Source organism: Loxodonta africana, chromosome 8 (genome assembly GCF_030014295.1).
Source record: "Loxodonta africana isolate mLoxAfr1 chromosome 8, mLoxAfr1.hap2, whole genome shotgun sequence".
NCBI lineage: Eukaryota > Metazoa > Chordata > Mammalia > Proboscidea > Elephantidae > Loxodonta > Loxodonta africana.
In genome coordinates, this window is record NC_087349.1 from 11,800,443 (window position 1) to 11,813,162 (window position 12,720).

Sequence of the window (12,720 nt, forward strand, 5' to 3'; positions counted from 1 at the left end):
CTCAATTGTTTATTCCCCTTCCTATGTTGCTATCACTGCCTTAGTGCAGGCCCTTGGTGTTTCTTGCATGGACATTGAGATAACCTCTTAGCTTGTCTTCTAGCCTCTTTCTGCCCTGATTTGTCCCCCACACCTCAATAGCTTTCTGCAACTTGTACCCCATTACACCACTTGCTCTGCCTAGAAAGAATCCATGTTTTTTACTTGCCTATTCCCCAGAGCTCAAAATCCTTGGACTAGACTAGAAGGACTTCTTGATGTGACTGTCACTGGCCCTTCTGGTCTCACCTGCCCCCACTTCTCCTGTCTTACTGTCCCAGCACTGCCGTATCCAAGTACCACAAACAGGGTGGCTTCAAACAACAGAACATTATTCTCTCACAGTTCTGGAGGCTAGAAGTCTGAATTCAGGTCCGTGTTCTCTCTGAAGACTCGAGGGGAAGATCCTCCCCTGCCTCTTCCTTGTTTCTAGTTGTTTCTGGCAATCCTGGGAGTTCTTGGCTCATGGCAGCACCCCTCCAGTCTCTGCCTCCATCTTCACATGGCTGTCTTTCCTCTGTCTCCCCATCTCTGTGTCTTTTCTCCTCTTATGAGGACATCAATCATATTGCATCAGGACTCACCATATCCAGTATGCTGTCATGTTAACTTGACTAACAACATCATCAGAGATCCTATTTCCAAACAAGGTCACATTTGCAGGAAGCAGCAACTAGAATGTCAACATATCTTTTTGAGGGACACAATTCAATCCATTACGGCTGCATCCTAAGTCTGTCCCACGTCAAAGTACGTGGCATCCTCCAGACAACCTGGATCTTTCATTTTTCTGTGCTTTTTCAATGTGTTGTTTGTGAGTGGTGAGATTCCATTCAAGCCTTCACAAGTAAGGCAGAAGTCACTTCTTCCCTGGGTCTCCTCAGACGCAAGGCACTTGGGACCCAGCAGAACTCTAGCACCGACATCAATGTGTCTTATGATTAGTACATGTCCATTCCCCAGAAGACTGTGATCCTTGAAGGGTAGAATGTGTTCCCAACTTATCTTTATATAGTGTGTCTAACACAGCGTCAAGCACATAGCAGCACAGAGTAGCTAGTTAATATGTGCATGTTTACTCTGGGGGATGGATAACCTTCAAGAAGACCTGAACTCTATTTCTGTACTCCACTGACTACCCATGTAACCTTGGGTGAGTCATTTCACTTCTCCAGGTCTCAGTTCCCACACCTATGAAATGAAACGTGGGGACATATAGTCTCCAAGATCTCTCCAAGCTCTGGCATCTTACTATTGCCATTTTTATTTGTCCAGAAGACAACTTCGATCATTAAAACAACCCCTTGTCCATGACATGCAGAGACAACAAAAACAAAACCAGATTTCTTTATGAACTCATTTTGACCCCACATTTCATGTCCATTCCTGAGAGGAACCAATCCAGTCTTTATAAGCTTCCTGATATTACAAAACTTCATCCCTTCGCTGAGTTAAAATGTTTTATTCCATTAATTTATGTCGGTTAAATAGATGGCTCTGTTCATATTTCCAGTGATTTCAAACCATAGGTTTATGGTATGCCTGTCCCTGGTACAGGCACAAAAAGATATTTATGAAAGAACATGGTGTTTAATAGAATAACATTTATCATTTCAAATGTCTCAAAATTGTAAATACAATATAAGACTATAAATTATTAAAAAAAACCTCACCTCTAAAACCAATTATTTTCTCATTTGTGTATTCTTTTTCTATCCTTATATGAACATATTTTTATATAGTTTTAATGAAGGTGTCAGTTTCATACCCTAGTGTTTTTGTTTGGCACATCACCAAGCAATTTCTATTGCTTATACATAGCCTCTGTAACTATTATTTTTCAGGTCTGCGTAATATTTCTTCAATGGACATTGAACACTTTAAGTATTTTCCCTTTTTTTACCTGTTAGATTGCTTCCTTTTACTCATCATTAGAAACAATTCTACAACAAATACCTTCCGTTATTTAGAATCTTCTTTATTTGGGATTTTTACCATAGGATATATTTCCAGAAGTGGGGTTATTTGGCTAAATAGTAATATTGCTAAATTGAGTTTTTTAATTAATATTTTGTTGTGCGTTTGGTGAAAGTAGACACAGCACAAGAAGTTCCCACTCAACACTTTCTATGTGTAATGTTCAGTGACCTTGGTTACATTTTTCACATTCTTCTTCAGTATTCTCCTTATTTCCATTCTAGTTGTTCCACATCCATTCATTTAGTCTCACTGCCCCTCAAACTTCTCATCTAGACTTAAGAGTAACTGTTGTCCATTTGGCCTCTTACAGACAATTTTTTCAAAGAGCACAGTTCTCAGGGATGAGATTCTTTGCTTTTTGAGTTATTCTGCTATTTAGTTAAAAGGTGATTTCAGGGGATAGTTTCTGTTCAGGGTCTGAAGACTATTTCAGGGGAAAGTTCTTAGGGATTCCTCCAGACTGATGTGTCCAGGAATTCTGGAATCTTTGAGAATATGCCATAATTTATTATGCCATTTCCCAACTGGGAGATGTCTAGGCAGTTTCCTTTTTTTTTTAAGAGGAATGCTTTGCATCGGCTATGATCATTCGGTTTAATCTTTGCAGATCTAATAGGCTAAATGACATCTTATTTAAATTTCTACTGCTTTGGTTATTAGAAAAGCGCCTGTCCATGTGCTTGCTTCAGACAGGGGAGCGGAGACAGCACAGAGAGCACCTAGGGGCTCACACGCACGTGGCCCAGTTCAGAGGGGCGCTATCAGACGCTGTGAAAGGCAGGGAGAGAGGCTGGTGTACCTCCCACCACTGTGTCCTTGGAAACCAGGCCAAGGGTTTGAACTTTATCCTAAGGGTGATATGACACCTTGGGAAGATTTCAAGTAGAGGACTGACATAGAAGTACTTTGGAGATCGGGCTGGAGAATTGTTTGGAGAAGGTATGGCGTGGGAGTGAGAGCAGGCAGGAAGCTGGTGCAACAATTCAGTTAGAGGATCTTTCCTTGTCCTTGGGGACCTCATGGAACGTTGTCATCAACACGCCACCTGGTAAACCCCTGCCTCGTGAAGGTGGGCACGACACTCATCATATAAAAATGAGGTCTTAACCACCATAAGCTGTTTGTATGACGGTGACCTTTTTCCACTTTGGAAAAGTTCTCTTTTTGGCTTATTATAATGCACATATAAAGAGAATGACAGAATGTGGGCGTTGGGAGAGGTTTGAGGTATCTGGTTCAATCCCCTAATTTTAGCCACGTGAAAATGGAAAAATTTAAGCAACTTGTCTGGGGTCACAGAACGCCGAGAGGAAACTCACTGGACTAGTTCTTTCACCACCACGGACACGTACCTGTGTATTTTGGGTACTAACCCTACCGTAAGTACAGACCTTCCTGGCATTTGCTAACAGCAGCGATTTCTTGGGTGGCAACCCCTAACTTGAAAAACGATCGGTTTTACACATTCTATAGCACACCATTCAAACCCCCTGAGTTTTCGGTCACCTTAGGAACAGAAACTGGGCGAGGTGGGCCCTGTCAGTCTGCAGGGGCTGCAAGCTCGCGTTTCCTTCAGCCGTGGAATCCGGAGCGGCTGGAAGCAGCTCCCTGAGAGAGAGCTCTCCTCGCCTCCTTGCGGGAGCGCGCGCAGCAGCACCCACCCTCCTCCGTGGGCTCCGCGGCCAGTGCTCCCCTGCATCCTAGTCTCGGCGCCACCGAGGGTCCTGGAGCCCAGTCAACCGCAGTTCTGTAGCGGGTGCCCGCCGCGTGCAGGGAAGCACCGCGCAACTAGCTGCTGGAGGGCCCCGGGGGTGACCGTCCGGCCAGCTCCCCAGAGGAGGGGAGGAAGACGCTTCGCCGGGCTCCTCAACTCGACCCCCCTAATTTACATTGCGCACGAAACCTCTCCCCGGTCCTTCAGCCCCAAAGCTGTCCTGGCACAGGGCGGCTCCCCCTGGCTCGGCGAGCCTGGTGCGCGGTGGAGAGGACGCTGCCCCGCCATCCAGGCACCTGGGGCACAGGTGGGCGCTGCCACCCACGGGGTGATGGACCAGCCAGACCCTGGGTGCTGGTCTCGTGTCCTCATGTGTCACCCCGGGGAGACCAGCTTTGTGCAGTTTCCTCCCGGCTCTCAGTTCAGGATTCCGGGGTTCCCCCCGCCCCCGCCCCCGCCCGCAGCCCCCTCCCCTGCCCCTCCCGCAGCCCGCGCCCCGGGTGCAGGCTCGCCCCGGCTTTCGCCCCCACGGGGAAAGGGCGGCGGGGTGGGGGGAGTGGGCGGGGCCGGCGGGCGCGGCGGCCACTGATTGGCCGGCGGGGGAGTGGAGGCACGGAGTTTCCCACAATGCCCCGGTGCGGGCCGCCGCGGATGGATGCTGCGGGCGGGGGCTGCCATTTGCTGCCCTGCGCGCGGCGCGGACCTGCCCGCCGCCCGCCCGCCGCCCGGCCCGGCTTCGGCAGCGGCGCGGCCATGAACCCTGGGCCCGCGGCGGCCGACGACAGGGGCGCGACGGGCGGCGGCGCGGGGGGCGGCTGCCTGGGCGCCGAGGGCGGCGCGGAGCCGCGGGGCGCAGGGGCGGCGGCGGGGGCCGCGGCGGCTGAGGGGCCAGCGGGCGCCGGGGACAAGGACGAGGCGCTGGAGGAGAAGCTGCGGAACTTAACTTTCCGGAAGCAGGTCTCTTACAGGTAGGTGTGGGCGGGCGGCCGCCAGGCAGGTGCCACGGAGCACGCGACTCCCGCCGTTCCTCTGCAGGCGCCCTGCACGGAGTTGGGCACCTGCGGCGCCGCCTCTCGCTGTGCGTGTGTGTGTGTGTGCGTGTGTGTGTGCGCGCGTGTGTGCGGCTCCCTCCTCTCTCCTGGCTCCTCTCGCCTCCTTCTCGGGGATTCCGTTCTTCTCTTTCCATCTCACCATTCCGGGGTGCAGGGAGGCTGCGAGCGCAGGGTTTTGCCCGGTTTTCCTTTATGAGATGGGAACAGCAACAGCAAAACGTGCGTGTATGTGTGTGTGTTGGGGGGGGGGTCGTGTGAGCAGAGACGGAGATGCCAGTTTTCCGGAGAGTCGTCCTCAAAGTTGCCCCTAAGCTGGTGCCTGTCTTCACCCATTCCCCACCCTTCTGGATTTCTCTGGACGAACCCTTGGCACTAATTCGAGAGCTGAGATCACCCCCTCTGGCAGGCAGGCAGGACAGAACAGCGCTGTACCAAGAGAAATCCTTGTGGAAGTCAGACCTGCATGGGAACTCCCCGTGGATCGAGTCAGAGGAGGACCGGTGCCTGTAGATACGCAACTGGTTATCCGCCTGTCCACGTGCTCGCTCCCTCCTCGGGTGTGCCCAGAAGGATGCTGTGGGGGCGCCCATGGCCAGCTAGGGACCAGGGTGAGAATGGGGCCATACTTGCACCTCAGGATGGATGTACTGGGGAGACGAGGATAGTGAGGGATAAATTACCACCAAATTATGATGAAAGATCATCCAGCTTTGTGTCAGGATACCAAAATGAGAAATGAGGGTTGAGAAGGTTTCCCTGCTCATCCCAGGCAAGAATTAAGACGAGGACAGGCCTGGGGAATTCCAGAGGGACAGTTGATGTCACTACCCCTCCTGCTTGTGGACTTTAAAAGTCGAGGTGATATGTCAGCGTAGGACCGCAAATGTTTGCTAGGGCTGTGAGTGTTTCTTGAAAAGGGGTCAGTGACAGCATCCTGGTGTCTCCACTCCGGCTGAGTTACACCGTCCCTTCCAGAAAGCCATATCAGGTATGAAGCCTGACACAGCACGTGCTGTTATGTAAGCAAAGGCAGATGACAGGGGCATGTGGGTTTGTGAGGGGGTGGGCTTGCTCTGCGGGGGCTTCTGTGTGAATCACTTGGTCTCGGCAGACACGACCTGCGCCCAGACTGCCGTCAGGACTTGTACTCTGTGTCCAAGTGTTGTCGGCTCCTCTGGCAAGGTTGCTGCCCCTGATCCTGTGCGCGCATTACGTCCACTGAGTGTCTTACCCGAGTGGCTCTTTTAGTTACTCACAGAGCAGGGCCAAGTGGAGCTTTCTCTGTAGATGTTTGGTTTCTAAAAATAGGCAGGTGCTGGGGAGGGGCAGCTCTGGGAGCCAGGGTAGGACACAGGCAGTTCCACTTCCTGGTTTTGTGTGGCCCTCAGGGGAGCAGACACTGAGCTCACCCTGATTCAGGAGCTGTGGGCTGGGACCAGGTGATTACGTGAACTGCATGCAGGGCTGGATCCTGGGCTGAGGGACGCTCCGGTGGCGCTGGCATTCAGCACACTCCTCGTTGGGGAGGGCTGCAAAGCCAGGTTTGCAAGGGAAATCAGCTCAGCTTGCTTCTTGGCAGGGCCTCCTCTCAGCCTCAGTCCTGGGAATGTGCACTCAGTGAGGCTGAGGCTTTCTGGGCTGCACACTCCAAATACACTAGTAAGTGGGTACACACACATACACAGACAAGTGTGTGCCCACACACAGATGTGGATGCTGGCACATGCAGACAAGTGCTCACAGACACACAGATGTGGACACATACACACAGACAAGTGTGTATACTCACAGACATGGACACAGATACAGGCATATGTACACACACACCAGGCATGGACACATACACACAGACAAGTGTGCACACAGGCAGACATGGACACAGACAAGTGTGCGCACAGGCAGACGTGGACACAGACAAGTGTGCGCACACGCAGACGTGGACACACAAGTGTGCGCACATGCAGACGTGGACACAGACAAGTGTGCACACACAGATGTGGACACAGACACATAGGCAAGTGTGCACACACGCAGACGTGGACAGACACACAGACAAGTGTGCAAACATGCAGACATGGACACAGACAAGTGTGTACACACGCAGACGTGGGCACAGACATACAGACAAGTGCACACACACGCAGATGTGGACACAGACACACAGACAAGTGTGCACACACAGACGTGGACACAGACACACAGACAGGTGTGCACACACGCATAGGTGGACACGGGCGCTGCGTTTCTCTGTAGGTGGATGCTAATACTGCACCTGCCCTACAGTCCATAGAAGTGGGCTCCACTTTGTGAACATCATTTCCTTGTAAATAGAGCCTTACAGGTTTCAATCCAGTGAACCACCTGCACTGGCGCCCCCTCAGGTGGCGGGTTCAAAATGCCCACCAGCCCAGACAAGCAGAATCAAACTCTCTGTGGACGGTAATTTTCAACAGGCTCCCCAGGCAATAGGAGCCCTGGTGGAGAATTGATAAAGTGCTTGGCTGCTAAAGCGCTCAGTGGTTCAAACCCACCATCTGCTCCACGGGAGAAAAGACCTGGTGGTCTGCTTCCATAAAGATTACAACCCAGGAAACCCAATGGAGCAGTTCAGTTCTGTGCTATAGGGTCACTATGAGTCAGAATCAACTCGACATCACACAGCCACCACCACCACCCCAGGTGATGCTTAGGCACACTAATATGCGAGCATTGTGGCCCTGTTTGTTTCAAAGGCAAAGTAGCTAATCTTTGAGCTCTTCTTAGGTCATGCCACTGGCAGTCCCAATGTCAGAGGAAGGACCATGAGGCAGTAGGTGATTGTCCTGGGGGCCTGGAGACCATCTCCATGGTGGTTATTATTTTTTTAGTGTCACAGCACATGGTCTGGCCCTCTCCATGGCAGCTCTCTATGCTGGAGCCAGCTGCGGTGGGCCTGACGATATGCTGGTGGGCTGATGAGTGGTCTGGAAGGAGAGGACAGCTTTTGGCTGGAGGTGGCTGTTGTCTCTTCAGTGAGGACCACATCACCTTGTTTCTGAGGGCAGCTGGGGCAGTGGCTGGTGAAGGGGCTAGCGGAGGGCAGCCAGGAAGACCTCTTGAGTGGAGTCCAAGCACAGGGGTTCAGTTAGGGTGTGAAGTATGGCTCTTTGGGTCAGAGGGTCCTTTGAAGTGGGGAAGTGGAGATTTGCAGGTAGGTAAGAAATGTGAAGAACACGGATATTAGTGAATTGACACTTGACAGGAGAGAAGCAGGGGGACTGGGAGAGAGGGCGTGTGCGTGTGCATGCGTGTACGTGTGTGTGTGTAGAGGGGTCATATCTGCTCCCTCTGTTGCTAAGGAACATATAAGTGAGGGTTTAAAAATACATGAGAGTGGGCGGGCGTATGCAGCGACTCCTGTCTTTTTAGGAACCAGAGCCCTTTACAAAAAGCCTTTAAATAACCATTTCTGGAGGCAGATTCTTCATTTCGCTTGACTTTTAACTTTGTTAAGTAAAATAAACTCCTTTATGTGCCCCTAGATTCCCCCTCATTATCTTTCCTTTCTTGGCTCTTTTTGGGAACCCATTTCCCAGGAGAATTTTTCTTTATCCCAGACTCTGCCCCCTCCCCGAGCAAAGCCTCTAGTGACAGGAGAGCTGAGGGGTTTAGAAGGCAGCACCAGCGATCTCATACTTTTCTGTGAAAATAGTACTTCCCTTTTCTCTGCAAATTATGGCGCTGCAACAGATACCTATGTGCAAATGACTATGGAACGTATAGGAACTCTTGTATTTATTTTTTTTTAACTGTGGTAAGAATTCCCATTTAAGTCAGCAAAAAAAAAAAAAAAAAAAAAAGCTTTCCAGACAAGCCAGGGAGAGCGAGGAGAGGGTAATTGGTGCTTGCTGGGTGTCTGCTGTGTGTCAGCACTGTGCTACATGTCACTGTGCGTTGTGTCTTATTTATCCTTCAGGATGGTCCTATGACATGATTATGAGGGTCTCGGGTTCACAACAGGGGAAGCACTGGTGGTTCAGTGGTAGAATCCTTGCCTTCCGTGCCGGAGACCCAGGTTCAATTCCCAGTCAGTACACCTCATGGCAGTCACCACCTGCGTGTCGGTGGGGGCTGGCATGTTGCCATGACGCTGAACAGGTTTCAGCAGAGCTTCCAGACTAAGATGGACTAGGAAGAAAGGCCTGGCGATCTGCTTCCAAAAACCAGCCAACGAAAAGTCTCTGGATCACAGTGGTCCAGTCTACAGCCGATCGTGGGGATGGAGCAGGACGCGGCAGCATTTCGCTCCTTCGGGCACCGGGTCGCCCTGAGCCGGGGCCTAACCTGGGCATGGAGGTTGGCAGGAGACAGAATTTAAACACAGACCTGACTCCGAAGGACCTGCTCTTAGACCACGTCATGCTGCTTCTGTAAACATGCGTTTTAGGTCTGGCCGCTTTTCATGTGTATGTGTGCCTACATGTGTGTATGTGCGTGTATGTGGGTACATGTGTATATGCACATACACATGTGTATGTGTGGATGCATGTGTGTGTGAGTGGGTGCACACGTGTGTGTGCACGTACACGTGTGCATGCACGTGTGTGTGTGTGTGCATGTGTGCAGCGGGAGCTGTGCTTCCATCCCATCCATGACACACCACAGTTGACTGTCTGTTACCTCTTGCACACTCTCCTCTTTGGACCCTGTCCCTCTGGCTACGTAATTTTCAGGAGCTCCACTTCTATTTCAGGAATAATAACATAGATGTAAACTCATGATGACCAGAAATTATATTAATTCTGCTTCTCAGAACAAACCCACCCATCTGCCACCTGCTATCTCTGTGAAAACAGCCACCTTAGAGCTTCCTGTGCCCCTTGTAATGATTGTCCTGGGGCTGTGTCAATGGACCTGCCTTCCAAGGACTAGCTGGCTTGTCTGGAGCCCCAGGGCTGTGAAGAATGAACCATGAAGGAGCCTCCTGAGATGCTGACGTCTGTTTCTCTTTCTATCCTTACTAACCAAGGTGGGGGTACCCGGAGGGCTTCGTGGGAGAAGGAAGTAGCAGCTGGGAACATTAACGTTCTCATGTTAGAAACCAGGTGAAAAAGGACCTCTGATTCTTTATCCTGCCCTGCAAAACACAATTACGAGACCATGACTGGGGATTGGGAATCAAACAGGACACATGGACATCATTCTCACCTGTGTGGCAGTCAGTAGTGGTGGATGGACGCTGTTCTCCTGAGTGTGAGAACGTAGCGCCCTTCTTTGTAAGTGAAACTTATTTGTGTTTTATCTGTGCTTTGCAAGTTGGTTGGATATTCAGAGACTTCTGGATCAGATGAAAGCCCTTCCTCAGTAATTACTTGGCACTGTCTGACTGTCAGTGTCCCCAGTGAGGACACATACCCAACAAGGTTTTAGGTTATTCTCTGTCCCCAGGACTTTAACCTTCCCTGGCTAATCTTTCAGAGGCTTGATTTCTACCTGGGAGAGTGTCAGTGTTGGGTCTGGGGGCTCCAGATAGAGAATCGATGAGGGCTTTGCTGGTGTTCACTTCTTCTGTGGCAATAGCAGCGTTGCCCAGTGGGGCCACATTAAGTTAGACTAGAGATAACTCTTTCTAACACTTCACTTTCCAATTTGAAAAAACGATGACTCCCAGTGAGGGTCCAGCTGGCTGTATCCCCTCTGTCCTTCCAGGCTGGGGTCTGGGGTACACGTTCAAGGCATTCTTGAAGTGGGCTCAGAGGCACACACCTATGAAGACCTTGGGCTGAGACATCTGCCATCTTTAACGGGTAACAGTGAGGCTATGGAGACTGTTTCTTCCGAGACCCCGTGATTGTAGGTTTAGGACGGTGATTACTGCAAATGAGTGGAGGTGTGTGAGCTTTTCTCCTGGTGGACAGCTGAGGAAGGAAGGTCAGGGGCTAAACAAACACTAAGCCATTAGAGGTTTTCTTTCCTTAGAAATGTAATTTGCTCCAAATAACCATAAAAATGGACACATTTCTGATTGTTTGAACTGGTTGGAACCTATTGCAAAGCATAACAAACCAACGCAATGTAGAAGAAGATTAAAGACATAAAACACCAAGTTATCTCTGTCTGCACACAAACCCATTGCTGTGGAGTCGATTCTGACTCGTAGTGACCCCATGTGGCCAAGTGACACTGTCCCAGAAGTTTTCCAAGGCTGTAGTCTTTATGGAAGCAGATCACCAGGGCGTTCTCCCATGGAGCTGCTGGGTGGTTCCCAACTGTCAGCCCTTTAGTTAAGCAGCTGAGTGCTTAACCAGTGCACCACGAGGGCTCCTTCTATTGGGCAGAAACCCATCACCGTCGAGTCAGTTCCGACTCATAGCGACCCTGTGGGACAGAGTAGAATCGCCCCTTAGGGTTTTCTAGGTTATAATCTTTAGAGAAGCAGACTGCCACATCTTTCTCCTGTGGAGTGGCTGGTGGGTTCGAACTGCCAGCCTTTTGGTTAGCAGCCAGGCACTTCACCACTGCACCACCAGCATATTCATCCGTAAAATGGCGCAATAGTGTACCTACCTTAGAAGCTTGTCATATGAGTCGCTCTGTAAAGGACTGAGCCCGCACCTTGCACAGAGTTACTTTTAGGATTACTGTTCCCACTGGGTCGTTAGCTCCTTGAGGACAGAAACCGTACCTCTCATGTGAATCTTCAACTCTCATTCCTCTTTCTCTGTAGGTGTTGAATGAATACTCATTGAACGGACTTATCTAATTCCCCCTAAATAAACTACTGCTGTTCTTCATTCCCCGACCCTTTCCATTGGTTTTTTTCTTCTTATTAAAAAAAAAAAATTATATTCTAAAGAAACTCTGCGTTTTTTCATTTACACTTTGTCCAGCAGCCTGGGATTGTGTTTCTGTTTACAACTTCCTGTTTGACTACCTGCCTCAGCCGTTTAGCCAGCTGTTGGAGGCTGGAGAAGGGTGTCAGAAGCTTGTACTTAACCAGCTATTTGCAGCTTGTCAAAGAAAAGGCCTTAATTTGCCTTCTGAGTAGCACTAATTAGCTCCCAGGCTGTCTTTCTATCTGTCCCAGTCCTTTCCAAGGGGCAGTATTGATTTCCTCCTCAGGGGACTTGCTGTTGACTTTCCCTCCTGTGATTAAAAAAAACCTAAAAATGCAGAAAGATGGCTACCCAGCATTCCTGGAGTCCGACCTGACCGTTGTCCAGCCACCAGAGGTTACCCAGGCAACCACTGTTCTGTGTTACTTCACCAACTCCCTCCTTGAACTAATCTGATTGACTTTGGTGTGAAAGTTATTTTAGGAAGACTTTTTTAGTCGACTCAATGGCTCTAAGCTTTTGTTTTGTTTTTAACTCACTTAGTAACAAAGTCTTAAAAAAACTGTTGTAGTCATTTCAACTCCAAGTCATGGCGACTCCGTGTGTCCAAAGTAGAACTGCTTCATAGGGTTTCCAAGACTGTTGACCTTTCAGAAGCAAACCACCAGGCATTTCTTCTGAGGTGCCTCTGGGTGGACTCAAACCGCCAACCTTTTAGCTAGTAGGTGAGCACTTAACTGTGCCACCCAGGGACTCCCCCCCCCACAAAAGTGCCAACTATTTTTTTCATTCATGAAACATATAAAGCATTTGAAAGAAGGCTAGTGAGTTTCCTGATATCCGTAGTATTCAAAGAGAGGTTGAATGAGCACTGGTCGGGGAGATTTTAGAGAAAATGAAATCATCAGGTATGTGTATGGAGGTGGGACGTGGGAGCTGCGGTTGGGTAGAGGTGGGACGAAGGATCTTTGCAGATGTATTTTAACGTTCTTTTCTTCCAGCTCTGAGGTTTTAGGAGCCTTTGAAGTGGAACACATTGTTTTGTAAAGGCAAAGGAATTCTCACAGGGACTTCTGAAGTTCTTCCATTTAACCTCCCTGAGTTTTGCTCAAATGGAGAT

The 12,720-nt window shown here is 49.9% G+C and overlaps 1 protein-coding gene across 2 annotated transcripts in view; it reads left to right on the forward strand.

Moving 5' to 3' along the window:
• Positions 1-4,384: 4,384 nt before the first annotated feature.
• Positions 4,385-12,720, forward strand: part of DGKI (diacylglycerol kinase iota) — a 491,392-nt gene continuing 483,056 nt past the window's right edge. For both annotated transcript variants that reach the window (XM_064289678.1, XM_064289679.1), the window contains exon 1: positions 4,385-4,701. In XM_064289678.1, coding sequence (XP_064145748.1) covers positions 4,385-4,701 — 317 coding nt within the window. The remainder of the gene's footprint in view (positions 4,702-12,720) is intronic.